Genomic DNA, 16,586 nt, shown 5'->3' on the forward strand with positions numbered 1-16,586 from the left:
TATACACGACGTCGTGTATGTAGACGATATTCGTAGGCAACATGGCAGCTGCGGAGAGTGGATATGTAGTATTTCAACGTGGAAAAGAGGTGTGCAGTGATTAATAAAATGGAGACGTTGTAACTTAGTTTTATGTATAAATGCTGACATTGCTATTTTCATCGTTATTTCATAGTGCACTATGTTTTTTATGCATAGATCTGTGTAAGATTAACCATCACAGAGCACTGAAGAGATAATACGAACAACAAGCGTTTCGAAGTATATACCCAACGTATACCATACGTACCATACGATCGCGTTTTCTGTAGTTCTCTCGTCATCTTTGACCGAAAGTATGGAGATGCAGCTACTTAGACATAACACCGACCGTTTCTTGAAAAGACGTCATGACAGTCTATTGGATGAAGTTAGTGTAAATAAGTATCGCCAATAAGTTATGGGGCATTCACATTCAATCTTGATATTGTTAAACTTAAAGGTCACTTTGGTCTAACTGGGCATTAAGTCTGATGTGTGTGAGAGGTTATCCAGAAAAGCTTGTTTACGTGTGAAATCAGGCAGATATGACTAGCTGCTGACATTTGAAAACAATAGATCAGACTGGATGGCAATTAGGTTGTTAAGACATGTATGACGACGGAACGTTGATTCACATGGCATGAAATTCTCGTGCTGCCTACTTGCTGCATCTATTGATTTACATCTTACATGTCTCTCTTTCATGAAGTTTATGTTGTGATATGTAAAAGAGTAAGATGCCTGATACCCATGGAAAAACTTTGTATTGAATGCCCAAATATGTAGGTAGCATGATTACCCGAAGATCAGCAGGGCTGTATATTATTTGTAAATTGTTATGACATGTCTTATACTTCCACAGTTTAATTCCCTTAAAGTTCACATGCAACATAAAATACAACTTTGCAGATTCTGATACCTCAAAGGCTCTGACAATACTTAATCAGACGAGAATGTGCACTTTTTGCATTGCGTCACAATGTGTTGACATCACTGCACCATTCCAGTCTGCCCGTTCGTAATCGAACTTTTTTACATTACTTCACAATGTAACTGATGTCACAGTGGATGTCAGTTGCCATTGCCTCATACAGCCTCCCAGAGTAAGCTGCTTTGTCGCATCCCGTTTCTTGGTTTGCTGTTGCATCACACAGCTAACATCACTGGTGGAAACATTACGTTTATGTTTTCTGAAGAATAAAATGTCTCATAGTTCGACTCAAAAGTTTAGCGACACAGTAATGTTTGCAGTGTTTACATTCCCTCAATGCAATAGTGGAATGTCGCATGACTAGTCAGCTTCAGCTGAATGTACTGATCTAAACTTTCGTTGGTAGTAGAAATGAGATGTTCATAATGCCTTGTATGGTTTAAGAGAATCACAGATGTATTTAAAATGATCTAGAGAAGATATTTAACCCGAACATAAACAGTCACCAAACTGTTCATCATTTGTTTTTCTATTAAGATTTGTTTTAAGATAGGGTGCGTCATTGACACGTCAACAGAACATCACGTCAGTTAGCCCTGTGCGAGGATTCTTAATTTAGGTCACAGACACAGACGTTTGTTTTTTGCCATAGATTAATTGAAATTAGGCTTAGAAATTATTAAATACGGCATCTTAGAAAAGAAATACACTTTGTTCTACCACCATGTATAGTGTAAAAAAGCACACTTTCACCCTGAACTATTATATCGTTACAGCACTCAGATGCAAGCGTCCTTGTGCTTTAACTACAATAGTTCAGGGCGAAAGGGTGCTTTATTATACTATACATGGTGGTAGAATGAACTGTATTTCTTAATTAAGACAGATATTTCACACTTTCAAATATCAACTACGTAAATAGTAGAGATAAATGTGAAATGTTCCCATTTGCGCAGATCGATGCTCATAGATGGAATATGACAGAGTGTGGCGTAAAACTCACTCACTCATACCAAAGTCATGCTGATTTTGAACCAGCTGCATGCTTCATCAGAGTGCCCAAATGGTCTAGTCAGTTTTGCACCACTTCTGCACCTTTGCGGATGTTTGATGACATAAATTTTGAAACATTTTGCTGCTTTTCAGAGTGATGAAAGTGACATTTGGGATGACACTGCACTCATAAAGGCATATGATAATGCAGCATCGATTATGAAGGTATGTATTCTGCAACCATGGTAACAACATTGTTTATCTTGTCTAATATGAGCCAGATGATTCATACACCATATTTTAACTGTTGCAACTATTGTATCATGGGTTAATTGTACTTATGTCTTCAGATCTCATATGTTTTCAAGTGGCCATGTTTATTCAAGGACAGAAATGCATTTTGTTTTAAGCGTAGCATAGGGCACCAGATGTGGGTTTGTAAAGATAAGCATGCCAATACTTCAAACATCATTTCAGTTGTTTAATCAATCAGTAAGCGTCATGTAGTCCGTGAAGTTCGGTGGAGTTTCTTTACAGAAAAATGACACTATCAAGACTGCAAGAACAGTTCATCTTTACTTGTCTTGAATCCATAAACCAGGGGGGTCCAGAGTGTCCATCCGCCCTCTCCCCTCACAAAAATCGTATACCTTTCTATGATATCCTTTCTGACCTTCCTATTCCAATGGCTTGTCCTTTAAGATGTATTACAGTTTTTAGAATTATCCAGAAAACTAGGAACAGGGTTATCAAGAGGTACAGTTTTCTACATCGTTACTTCACAGGACCTACATACCCTTATAACTATTAGTTAGGGATCCTCAGGGTCTCCATTTTTGTGAGTGGATGTAGAGCACAGCTAGGAATGTATCTTATCTATCCAAATATCCATAGCACAGGGATGAATGTTGTGCTTAATGTATTTATTTATTTAAAGTGACTCCAACTAAGATTCTTTTTGTTTTGTCCAAGTAGGCACGATTAGCGGAAAGAGAAGGGGGCACCAATGAGAATGGGGAAATGGCTGGTGAGTCAGTGACACAAACACAAGATGGTGCAGCAAAAAAGAAAAAGAAGAAGCATCGTCCAAAGAAGAAAAAGCAACATCAAAAGGTGAGGAAATGTCATCAAAACTGCAAATTGTCAAAAATACATGATGATCTTTTGCCTTTGAGACTGGGTATAAACATTGTTAGGAAAACAGAAAAAATTACCAAGTGTCTTGTGATGAACATAAGGAGCGGAGTCACCATGTGATTGTTGTGATTTCAAGGCAAAGTTACAACTGTTCCTTGCGATATTGAGTGCTACTGTTAGGATAGCTTGTTTTTATTACTGTCTTGTTGACTGGTCAAATTCATACAGTTACATGTGGGAAAATTCAAACAGTTGACTTCAAGATACTGTCATCCTAACAGTGGAAGATCGGAGATTCCTGCCGAGCTGTATTTACCGAAGATGGCCTACTGTATGATGCAGAGGTTATTGGCATTGACGAGGCTGAGAGCACCTGCACTGTCAGATACACAGAGTATCAGAATGAAGAAAACCAGCCCCTGGATCGCCTCCTGCCACCGCGACCAACTTCTAAAACACACACCAATGTTTCACTGAGTGAGGTAGGTTTTTGTAGATGAAAACAATTGAAAAAGATGCGGACTTCTTCAACAAGAGTCCCACTCATTTTGCTTGTTGAGGAGAAGCTCTGATACTTCACAGTCTGATGGGCTGTTTTTGTTTATGGAAACTTGAATATGCTACTTCCTTGGCTAACTGCTGAGTATTTGACAATAATAAGTTACTTTAGAGGCTAGAATATATAAGAATATTTTACCCTGCTGAATTAAATGAGTTATTTGTTGTGTAATCATCCTGTGATGTATGACTTGATTAGGTCCTAGTACAGTGGACTTTGGCAATATCGGCCTCTGTAAACATCAGCATTCTGTCTGCAACGGCACCAAGTTTCAGTCCCGGCAGAAATGCACTTAGTGGGCGAGGGGCGATAACTCTCCTTTTGAAATGATATAAGCGATGGTCCAACATCTTGCTTCCGGTCTGGTTCCGGACTCAAATTGCGCTGCGATAACTTGCTACATGTAAAGACAGAACCCAGCAAACGCTTTGCCGTGGTCACCTTCATTGGAAAAAACGATCATTTACAATGAAAAGTCATTACCTGACCTATGTTTCGCTTTGATTTATAGTTTAGAAAGCCATCGTTTGTTTAATTTCCATGTACAGTATAAACTGACAATCTCCATGTAAACAATCAGAGATACTCGGAGATACACCTCCAACCAACGACTATCCCCTGGAAGGTCTCACCGCCAATTTGTGATTATTACACATCCCTGACAATTGAAGAAATTCCATATAGAATGTAACAGTTAGGTAGAAATACTAGTATATTAATTACGTTTTAAGCAGCTGTTCCTCACTCATTGAATCCATTTTGGTTTTAATTCTGACACTACTGTATATTTTTATGTATACTTATAAAAGTGCTATAGGCCTATTATCCCCTTGTACAATAAGTCCCTCAGTCAGTGTTGTGAGGCATTTTACATGTGTTAATTTATTGATTCATTTCTTACCAAAAAATAACACAACTTGAAGTTCTTAATATAAATAGTCATATACTGAGATTTGTCTCAACAAACAACAAATAATTCTGACCTCCCAAGAGGATGTGCATGATATAGAATTACACATGTGTTTCTTGTTTTGATAACAGTATACTGACAAATATTTCGCATGACAGACCATATATTATCGAACTTTAATTTGTTTGATGATTTTCAATCAACAGTTATTAAAAAAAACCTTTATGTTTTGTAGGTTTGTTAGGCATTAACAAAGAAAATCTGTGTAAAATCAACTATGTTTTTGGTGACATAATTCGAATTTACCCCATATTTTTTGAAGATATGTTTTTGCATTTATTTATATTTTTACAAATTTAACAGATATTATATACTATGGCTGAATAAAGTCGTGCATCTGTAATTTATTATTAAAGTACACATACATCATCATCAAAAAAAGATAGAAATACAAAATTGTACAGTGCAGCTACAATTTAAAGTGGGAAAAGATTCTTGACTTTTTTTTACATATTTTTGTTAAAATTTGAAAAATCAATTTATTTTATCAAAACATGACATAATACAATATCAGCTTTTTCCTGACTATTATGATAATCTGATTATTGTGAAGGCAAGCTGTATGTAGACACAACAGTAAAACAAAACCTTTGTTGCTTCAACACTTAACAGTGCCATTTATTATACTAGAGATCAAAATTTATAATCAGTATGAGTATATGTACTTTTTTAAAGTTATGCAATAAAAGACAGAATTTGGAAAGTGCCTTTGAATATATACTTATCCTAGTAGTACTACTTCTTCTGTGTCTGAAATGTTATATTTAATAAATGAATATTTTAATATTATTCCCTTTTATTTCTTACAGATTAAGAAAAAATACAAAACATTTTAATCTATGCCCCAAATTCAGGATAATTAAAATGCTGTAGAAATTTGCAGTGATTTATGCATTATTTATCCATACTGTGATTTTATATTTCATGCATCACAAACAGTTACAGACGTAAAAAAAAGTAGATTTTATTTAAGCCCCTGTATATCGTATTTTAAAATTGCATGGCTACATGTAGGTGATGATTGACATAATTCGTCCATTACTGTTATCTTACAAGTACGTGACCATTGTTTCTCACTTCTCTCTCTACCTGCTAAACATTTGTGTCGTCAAAAATCTCAGTCCGATCTTGTATGACCCGATAAAATTTACGTAACATGATATTCAGTGTTTCTCATTTCATGCACCCCATCAGCTCCTCGCCGCAGTGAGTTACATGAATGCAGCCACATTGACTGTAATACTTAAGGGATTTGAGGACATATACAATGAAAATACACCACAGTTTTAAATGTGTGGTACTGAGACATCTAGTGCCAAACTTAAATTAGCGATTATGAAACGTCAACAAACCTACAAAACATGATGATCAGCTGATTCCACCATCTAGCTTCAAACTGCTATTTCTCGATACATTCTAGAAATATAAGCAGTCATGACTATCCCAGGTGTTTCATAGAAAATGAGAATAAATATTTCATGACTTAAAACTTGCCAGATCATCTTAAAAGGAAAAAGATACACGGTTCATGCAACAGCGTGAACGTTCCTGGAATCAGCCGGATCAGCGCACCTGGCGGATTAGTGAAGGGAAGATAATTTCAAAAAGATCGCCCATTATCATATAGAAACATCTGTAAACATCGGCTTCTGTCTACTATGGATATCGGCATTGTTTTTCAGTCCCAATGAACAAATTGTTTTGAAAACAAATCCGTAAAAAATGGCACATGAAAGACGGCACAACCCTTTGATGCAATTAGGTTCAAATGATGTAACAACACAATTCGCGGTTGCTACCAGAGATTATTCAGAAATGGGAAGTGTGAATTAGTGTTTTGTTAATTTAATTAGTGAGTGAGACGTGTCCCTTACGTAGAGTGATGAATGGGCAGTTTGACTGTAAACATTGTAACAACACATTTCCCAATATTATTTAGAAATGGGAAGTGTTAATCAGTATCTTGTTAACTAGTAAGTGGTACGTGTCACATACATAGAGTAATTAGAGGGTATTTAAGGTAAAATCGTATAATGTCAGTAGTGTAACAGTCAGTATTGCCAAAATGTCTCGGCCAGCAAAACGTGCAAGATGTGAGTTGACACTTCAGCAAAAAGTGCAGCTGATGGAAGATTTTGATAAAACGCCTCGACCCACACAGAAAGCATTAGCATCAACATACTGAATCGGCAGACAGACAGTGTCTGATATTTTGAAGATCAGTGACTTTTTTACAGTGTGAACAAGCTTGTTATTATTTGAATGTGTAATAAGTGACTGCATTCTGACGCTGCCTTGTTCCTTATTCAAACATGTTGTTCATACTAACGAGACAGTACGACTTCCGTTGTGTGTCGGTGTCATGAGGCAAACTGCCTATACCGGCACTTTGTCAAAAGCGGCATTTTTATTTGGTCCTGAGTGGCGTTGGTATTGACAGAGTCCACTGTATTTGTGAATGTAGATTAAGTTTCAAAGTTCAAAACAGAAGTCTTTGCATTCAAGAGTCTCTGCTTTGTCATCATGGATATATGCTGTATGTTGAAAATAATGTTGTGGAATGTTCATGAAATAAGTATGAAGACAGCCTGAATATTCAGACATTTCATTGCCAAAGTACTCATACTATGACAGGAGAGAAGCAATAGTCTTTGTAACATTTCCAGTAGTCATTGGTATCTACTCACTAGATCTTCAAGATTAACTGTCGTTTGTATGGCTGGTAATTGGTTTAACCTTCTGGAAGAGCAATGTGATCATGTAAAGCCACTCTAAACCTTGTGCACTTGCAGTGGGGTAGCCTAGTTGTTAAAGTGTTCACTTGATGGCAAAGGTCTGGGTTCAAGTCCCCACATGAGTACAATGTTTTAAGCCTATTTCTTGTGTTCCCCGCCATGACATTGCTGGAATATTGCTAAAAGCGTTGTAAAACTAAACTTGTTAAACGTTGTGATTGAGTATGCTGTCAGTGTGTATACTGTTTGTACGCATGGTCTGTAATGTTGTGTGTTTGTCCCTAGACTGACAGCAATGATGTGACTATGCAGAATGCTGCCCCCCAAAGAATGGGTGGGCGGGGCAAGTCCAGCGGGGCAGCCCCTGACCACCCGACCAGAGCATCATTTGAATCTCACCCATTCTTTCAAGGAATGCCATATGTAAGTTTTAGGTTGTCACTTTGGTATCAGGGGTGGTAGGGTAGCCCAGATGAATTGTTGCCCATTTCTGTTGTGATGGGGTTTTGGATCCTGGTTCATCCCTGTTCCATTTCTGTCAGCACCATACCTATGTCCAGTGGTTTCACCAAGGACGTAAAGACCTGAGACCTGCATTGCCTCAGGCTCCTGTGACATTCCTTTAAAACTGGAATACTGTTAAAAGCAACTCACTACTGCTGATTTTGAATGTTTAGCATTCTCAATATAATTCAGTACATTTAGTAATTTCTTAATATATAGACTGCATGACCTATGAAGATCTGGGTTAAAACTGGTCTTCAGCAGCGGATGCATGTTACAAGTGGCGACTAAGGGGATCAGGTGGTAATATACTTATTGTCTTGGTTTACATGTCATCAGTTCACAAATAAATAGATCACTGCCAGATAGCTTGAATATTGCAGAGTGTGGTGTTAAACAAACAAACATGCACTGAGTAGGGATGATAGCTCCCCTTAAAGCATACAGAACTTGAATACACTTAGACACCTTCAGGGATAGAACTGCTGCAATCTAAGCTTGTTAAAAGCTACTTAGAGGGTCGGGTGGTCAGGGTTACCGACTTGGTACACAGCCTGTTTACCCTGATGGCATCAATTGTTGCTCATTGTATCAACCACTGGGGTTTCTGGTCTCGACTTCATTATGTACAGATCACCATATATACCAAGATTATTGCTGAGTGTCACCCTACATATTAAACAGTGAACATGCTGTTTTGTTTCTACTTATGTAGTGTATGACAGGACAATAAGTAAATCACTGGGTGATATGTAGCATTGCAAATTTGCCTATGTCAGATTAATGGCAGTTTGTTTATCAGATTTATCCATCTTTTCCTGAAAGCTATAACCCATTTCTTGAAATCCAAACCTTCAGGTAATTTACGACAGGGCAAACTTACATATATACAAAGTGGTCTCTTTTTGATTGATTCATGGTTCATCAATTTGTTGTAGCAGTTATGATAGGACATTTATGCAGTGATCACATACATACAACTACTACATTCTCAGGGCACTTGAGTGTTCCCTTGATCAACAGATATCTGCCATTCTTCAACCAACTCAACTCCCTAGGGACTATTCAATTCATGCAGCCTGTTAGGTGCAGCAAGTTATCGCACAGCCTCATCCTCACAAGGTACCCATTTGCAGCTGACTGAACTGGGACTAATAGTCACAGTATTTTGTCCAGTGATACTACATGTTCCTACACCTGCAACTAAATGTCTGTATGTGTTCATGTGTCTACCATCTACGATTGGATAAGTGGATTCTTTTAAGTGCACAGGGTTGTGTACTGCACACTAGGGATTGTAACAACATTGAAAGAGCCAGCAAGTAATGTTAGCTCCAAAATTCTTACACCCAATCACATATGGGAATCAATCCAGGCAACTTTTGCTTACTAGCCGGTTGCCTGAAATAGGTCGTCCACCATACCACCACCCTGCAATAGCAGCTCAAACTGTTGACATGGTCATGGACTGGGTTGAATGCGTGTCAGACATGGATGATTTCTGATCTCCACTGGAATGTTAGCATTTTCCTATAATGCATGTTGATTACTGTGTTAAACAATGTACAAATGAATCATGACCATGTCTTCTTTTTCACAGCCTCCATTCAGGTTTCCCTCAAATCATGCTGCATATGCAGGAGTACCAGTAAGTTGAACAACACAAAGTTATCTCCCTTGATTTTGTCTCTACTGTATGGGTTGATATACCCGTCTTCTTTCATTACTTAAAAATGCATATGCTGCAGATAAATGCAGTACCAGCATATTCTATGGATTAAGACAAGTCAGATGTGTATTCTGTTGCAAATTATGCCGTATGAAAAATGAGAGCACATAATACTCGTCACTGCATTCATTTTGCCTTATCTTTTCCCTATATTCTCAAGCTATGAATATTGTGGTTAGAATTGGTCTTGAGCAACCCATGCTTGTCGTAAGATGTGAATAATGGGACTGGGTCGTCAATATCACTGACTTGGTTGTCATATGTCTTTGTGTACCAGTTGTATAGATTGATGCTTATGCTGTGCTGACTGTCTTTTCTGGTCCAAACATAAGCACAGATCATGATGAGCTATACACAGTCTTATTTCATTACGTTAATTTGATAGACATCTCCAATGTTCATGTCAGCCATTTGTGTTCACAGCTGATTGAGGAAGATGATTATAAAATCCTATTAATTGCTTTCTTTCAGAGTGTAATGATATAGTTAAACAACTGTATGCTTAAGCTGTGGTTCTAGTTTTGTATGATGACCAGTCTGAGCCTCAGTATTATTCGTTACACTCCTCTGATGAAATCTAACAAACACTAGTAAGAGGTCAGGTAACCTTTAAGACTGACCAATCAGAACACAGCTTACCAAATCACAAAGGTGAACACATGCGCATACATTTTGAACTTTTACCTTAAAAAGGTTTGTACATGCACAATTCCGAATGCTTTTTCCCCATATGATTCTGGGTATTGCATATGGAGCGTGCTACTCTGTTAATAGTGTGTAAACTGTTGTTGAAAATAGGGCTTTTGTCAGTAGTCAAGGATGTCAGCTTTGCAGAAATATTGGTACTAGTAACCATGTCATCAGAAGGCCATAAGAGTATATACTGCAGGTCAAATATCAAATGATACAGATTTTCATTTATTGATTAATCAGTTTCAGTGACTTAGCAATTTTGTAAGTCCTGACAAACCCTAAACAGTAGCTGTTTTCTGATTCATCAAATCAGTTGGCCATCTTGCATTTGATTGGAGGGTCATAGGTCACGTACAGGCTACTTGGCACAACCTCTTACTAGGGCGTGTTAGACTCGGTGTAGGAATGTAACGAATATTACTCAGACTAAGTGTACTTAGACTGTATGATGACAAACATGTTTTTGCATTTTTGTTAGAGAGTACCTCCGATGCCTCCTCCGCCACCTCCTCCACCACTGATGTCCGAGGATGTTGTAAGCGATGATGAAGCCCTTAGTAGCATGTTGATATCATGGTACATGAGTGGATATCACACCGGGTATTATCAGGTACTAAGAACAAATGTTTTCTCAGATGCAGCCGAAAATGCTGTGTATTGTTGTGCTAGTGTTAAGAATCCACTGAAGTACATATCAGTGAAGACTCCGAAACATTGAACATTGAAACATTTCTAGCATTGAGCATGGACAATGATCAATTTTTACCAGTCATGTGATAAATATTGTCTTTTTTCTGATACAAAACAAAATTATGTATGGCAGTATTCTCAAATTGAAGCTTACACTATTTAAAAGTAAAATTTTAAGGATTCTTACATATTGAAGGGAATTTGGATGTGTCAGAACCAATGATTGTTCTTTGACAAGGACCATGTTTTCACATATTTGCCAAATGGTTGAAACCCTGCCGATCAGCATATCTGTCTGTCAGCCAAACGTTTTCCATTTTGGGACCAAAACTCCGTACCCTCTGTGCATGGAATGCACACACTGCTGGAGATGAAGCTGTGATCTCCCATAATTTTCAGCACTGTTGGAATCACCATCATTTTTTTTTTATCAGAGGTTTACGAAACAATTGACCAGCTGGATGCTGTTAATAATATACGGGAAAACTGAGGCATCTGAGGGAGAGTGTTGTGTGTTGCAGGGCCTGCAGCGGGGACGACAACAGCAGCAGGGAGGTGGTGGTGCTGCAAGATAGCAATGTCATCACCCACTGTGGAAGAGTTCACTGCATCAGTTAGTTCATCATTGCGGGATGTCAGTCAGAGTTACACAATGTCTTATGACACTCCGAATAATTGTCATGGCATTTTCATGTTGTAACAAATAGTGCTTGTGTGTTAATATTCCATATCATGAATGACAAGTGGAAACAGTTCTAATAGGTTCTGTTCATACTATAGAGCTACATGCTTCATGTTTCACCTCACCAACGTACAACCCTGTGATACTGGAGGATATTCTTCACACAACGTATTTTGTTATGAGTCATAAGAAAGTAAATGAGGTAAAGCTGAAATGTATTTCTTGTTGGCATTGCATCACCCATCACTAAGTGTTTAGTATCTGTGTTTCAAGCTGTAACTGTCAACTGATGAAAACATCTATTTCATGGCAGTCCAAATGAGACCTTGTTTCATGCTTTGTTTCGTTATGGGTTCAAAATAATGCAAAACGGGTCAACATGGATCAAATTAAACATGTACTTTTCTATTTTGATTTAACTTCATCCTCATCGACCATTGTTACTATTTCGCCATTATAAAAATAATACACTGGACTCAGATTTTGGAAGCTCTCTTAGAACTAAGATAGTCGTAAGTGCCATATATTAATATTAAATTACGACTCTCCAAGACCTTATGGAAGGGTAGGTAATGAAAAAATTGTTCACATTGTGATAAGGCAACAAAATTTGCACACACGTTCACTCACTTCCGTACACTTTTGGAAAAAATGTTGGTCACTCAAAATTCCAGATTCTCTGCCATTCTTAAGAACTGAACATGAGAGTTCTCCACTTTGTAATTGCTACTGGAGATGGTTTTCACACCACTCTGTTGTTGCTGATGATGTTGAGTAAGGAAAGGTCCTCTAGGCCTAATATATGCCTAACGAGGATTGTTCTGCAATATGCATCTTTGTTGAGTAACCTTACCAGTATTGATCCTTTAACATCTAAAACTTAGGCACCATGAACATTTGATATGTGCAAGAGTGATGACAAAAATAACATTTCAAGTTTATCTGACTATATTCAAATAATCATTCGTATAATGTATTACTTGTATTCTTTTCATTCAAACATTGTTTTGCTAGCTAAAAAAAAAGTGGAATTAGACATCCAGGTGAAAAACATCTGCCAAAAGATAGTGAAAAGAAAAAGATCATATGTTTGCATAAACAGTGGAAAATGCGGCCACCTTGGATTTTTGATTGGCCAGTGTTATGTTTTGAACAGGGAACTTCTGGTGAGCAACCATGATGATTTTGGTTCTTGTTTCACAAAGTGAACGATACGACCAATTTTGGTCTGTTATTCATGGAACTATTCGAGAACTTTAAAAGTCAAGGCTCTGGTTCCATTTCCTGTCATAAGATTGAAATGAAACGAGAACTGAAACATTTCAATTGAAAAAGTACATGAATTGTCAATTCTCCCAAATTCCATGTAAGCTCTGTGAAGTTACTATAGAGTCCCAGATCATCGATAATGGCAGGATGGAGATAATATGCTCTCAGTAGTTGATAATTAGCATGAACTTGTATGAAAATGTGATTCACATATTCTGTAAAATACATTTCATATTTGCCAGACAAATGTGTCCAGTGTAAGTGCTTTGGGTACTCTTACCCACCAGGAGATTTTAGTTATTTTCTGCAACTTTCATGTAATCAAAATACATGTGGCATTTGATGTATGTTTGGTTGTATATAACAATTTAAGAACAAAGAGAAAATATTCAGGTGATTTTGTTGTTTGTGGTTCATACTTTGCTAATTGGTTTTGATCAAATTTGATCATCGTCACATGCAGCAATGTTCTTGGAGTATGATGTAAAATTAGTCTGAACCAGATAATACCGTGGCTGATGTCAAGCATTTATCTACACTCAAAGGATGTGACATCGTTCAGTTCCAAGGCAATATGTTTGTCCTTTACGACACCAGCTTCTTATTTCTTTTTCCGTTTTGCTCCGCCATATTTAGTAAGTGTGTTTTCTTAAGTAGGGTTTGTATGTGCTGTTTTTCAGGACCAGGCGTATACATAAATCGAGGAATTAGCTGTACTGCAGCAGATGTTCAGTCAATCCAGTTTATTTCGTAACAACGCCTCCGGCACACGTACAATAAGTGTAATTATAAGACCGTGGCAGTCGACGGATTCACGTGTGTAAAGAACGCAATGACAATGCTCCCTTAATGTAAGTGGAACAATTTGTTGCTGTTCAGAAATTGGTACATGTTAATGTGTTCAGAAAGTAATGCTGATCTGTGTAATCTGTTAATGCTTTAAAACACTTACAGCGCCAATCATGTTAAATTTTATATTCTAACAGGAAATGAAATTCATTTGCTTAACAAATATCATTACAAATATTACAAAGACTTCGGTGCCTCGAAACTACATTAATTCTACCGGCATTTGTTTATACTGGAACTGCACCGATTCGTAACATTCTATGCCTCGCATCTCAATGGAAAGTACACTTTTCATACTGGAATAAACATCAAGCGATGAACATATGTGCATTTCTGAAAATATGACTTGACTTTTGACTTTTAACAACTCTTACATGAAAATCTTTCAAAAGTTGTTCCTCGTTGTCAACTCCTTGATCTTCGAACCCAAAACCATAAATGGGCAAAATATACCCACGTTTTCCAACCAAGTTTGTCTAAATTGTGCAACATAATATTGCACGGTTTTGGATTTCAGTCCGTCGAAAAGTTTGAACTAATACTTCAAGACACGTAATGAACAGTGAACATAAATATAATTTCTACCACATTCCTCCAAAACAGCCGCATTAGAGCATGTGTAACTTCGATACAACGCATACTTACAAAACCCAATGTGAAGCTGTTCAATAACATTACATTTCAGAAAATCCCAGATTTCCAAAGCGTACAAAATTATCCGAACGTCAAAGATTCTGAACAGAATAGCTGTAGAAATATTTCTGAGTCTCCAACCAAAAGCCTTCACTGATAGCCAGGCATTGTTCGCTCTATTTAGTAGATTTTGAACCGATTTAGACCATGACCATAAAATATGTAGAAACGTTTAACTTACGATCACCATGATCAAGTTCCATGATTCACATTTCCTTAATTTACCACTGCTTCTAATGACAAGCACCCCAGTTTTCACAAAATTCGCTACCCCCATTTTCTACAAAAAATTATCTTCCTTTTAAGACTAATGGCAGAATCTGCAACCATAAATTATCTGCATACAGAAGCAAATAGAATTCCATACACTCTGGATCAATAAATACGCCACTGACACCACAATTAATTATTTCTGTATACAACCGATTAACAAACTATGCAAATAAAAGAGCATTTGAAATACTGCCTTGTCGAACCCCACTCAAACACACCATTCCGTATAATGCATGCCTCTAATGCTATTGAACCTAGAACGATGGACACTAATAGATGAGAGTAGAAGCCACAGAGGATCTCTGTGAACTGAATCAAACGCCTTTTGGAAATCAACAAATAAACAATATGCATAGAGGGACTACAGTCTTATATCCTGAAGCTTCCTCTGTTGTGACTGATACTAGAGATAAGAAGGGCGTTGAATACCTCGACAGTGCTTTCTTAGACATCAGATGGTGATGATGAAAGAGTGCCTCCTTAGCAAAACGGCCAATGAGAAGTCTCATAACTGTCTCATTACATTAAATTACATTACTGTATACTCGGCCAGCGAAAAAACCTTTACCACCAACACTGCTTGTTTCTTTAGTTTTCCCAACTCCTGTGAGCTGGCGATTAGGTGCCTATCTCCCAGAGTGTGGGTTCAAATCCCAGATGGGACTCGACCCCCAAACGTAGTAGAATTTTGATTGAGAGAGTGTAGTCCCAACTTTAACATACGTTGCATTTGGCTACATCTGAGGTTGGTGTCTTTAGATCTACCTCTGGCATGTCTCTGGAAACAAGAGTCACAGGTAACAGGACCCACTTGCAGAACGCGATCTTAATGTTACTATCTTAAGCCTATGTTAGAGAATGGGAGTTACAATCATCATAGTTCTAAGATCGGTTTGAGCTTGAGAACCCAGAACAGGATATTGTACAGTATAAAGGAATACCATCAACGTCCCACCCTAGATCCCGTTCCTCAAGGTAATCGCAGGGCTACGATCATGGTATGTCAACCTTAAAGTATGTGAGTTACGAGCATCTTAGTATTCATTACGTCGTCTTGTGGAACCCGACCCTGCATTCCGAGCAACCCGCGTCGTATAACTGTTTCTTCCTACTAAATAAAGATGAATCTCACCGTGACGTGTCTCGCTATTTTCGAACATGCTACACTATGTCGGTTTAGTCTTACCCAAAAATAACCCGTGAAGGTCCCGGGGTAGAATAGACCAACCCATGCTTGCCATAAAAGGTGACTATGCTTGTAAGAGGCGACAAACGGGATCGGGTGGTCAGGCTCGCTGGCTTGGTTGACACATGTCATCGGTTCCCAATTGCGCAGATCGATGCTCATGTTGTTGATCACTGGATTGTCTGGTCCAGACTCGATCATTTACAGACCGCCACCATATAGCTGGAATATTGCTGAGTGCGGCGTAAAACTAAACTCACTCACTCACTTACCCACAATTCAAGCCAGTGCTCTAAATATTGATGAACATACTTTGTCACCCGTAAAAATATCATCAGCAAATCGTGAACTTCTAAGTGTTGAGCCGCATCCTTAAAAGAGACGAACACCATATGACTTATGTCTTGCAGTATTCGTGGAGGCGATGGGGTGGCCTAGTGGTTAAAGCTTTCGTCGTCACGGTTTCGATTCCCCATGTGCGCAAAATGTGTAAAGCCCATTATTGGTGTCCTCCGCGGTGATATTACTGGAATACTGCTAAAAGCGGCTTAAAACTAAACTCACTCACTCACTGCAGTAGTTGTGGTTCTTATGCTGCATGGCACCTGTTTTTATTAATTTACAACCCAATCTACAATAATTCCTGTTTTGTCTGTATCATATTTACAAAGG

The 16,586-nt window shown here is 37.9% G+C and overlaps 1 protein-coding gene across 2 annotated transcripts; it reads left to right on the forward strand.

Moving 5' to 3' along the window:
* LOC137278326 (survival motor neuron protein 1-like) lies at positions 1–13,310 on the forward strand. 2 transcript variants are annotated; one of them, XM_067810596.1, is made up of 8 exons: positions 1–89; positions 2,099–2,170; positions 2,921–3,058; positions 3,364–3,564; positions 7,632–7,769; positions 9,451–9,498; positions 10,751–10,882; positions 11,484–13,310. In XM_067810596.1, exons 1-8 carry the CDS (start codon positions 42–44, stop codon positions 11,535–11,537), a joined length of 831 nt encoding a protein of 276 aa, XP_067666697.1. In that variant the 5' UTR covers positions 1–41; the 3' UTR covers positions 11,538–13,310. The 2 variants fall into 2 exon arrangements, with proteins under 2 accessions (XP_067666697.1, XP_067666698.1); XM_067810597.1 differs by lacking the exon at positions 7,632–7,769.
* Positions 13,311–16,586: the final 3,276 nt, after the last annotated feature.

This window comes from Haliotis asinina, chromosome 3, assembly GCF_037392515.1.
Source record: "Haliotis asinina isolate JCU_RB_2024 chromosome 3, JCU_Hal_asi_v2, whole genome shotgun sequence".
NCBI classification, from domain to species: domain Eukaryota; kingdom Metazoa; phylum Mollusca; class Gastropoda; order Lepetellida; family Haliotidae; genus Haliotis; species Haliotis asinina.

Bases quoted from the DNA above. Each gene is read 5' to 3' on its own strand.
- LOC137278326 (XM_067810596.1), top strand. From the start codon at position 42: ATGGCAGCTGCGGAGAGTGGATATGTAGTATTTCAACGTGGAAAAGAG. The intron at 2,171-2,920 runs GTATGTATTCTG...TTGTCCAAGTAG, and splicing joins ATGCAGCATCGATTATGAAG to GCACGATTAGCGGAAAGAGA. The intron at 3,059-3,363 runs GTGAGGAAATGT...TCATCCTAACAG, and splicing joins AGAAAAAGCAACATCAAAAG to TGGAAGATCGGAGATTCCTG.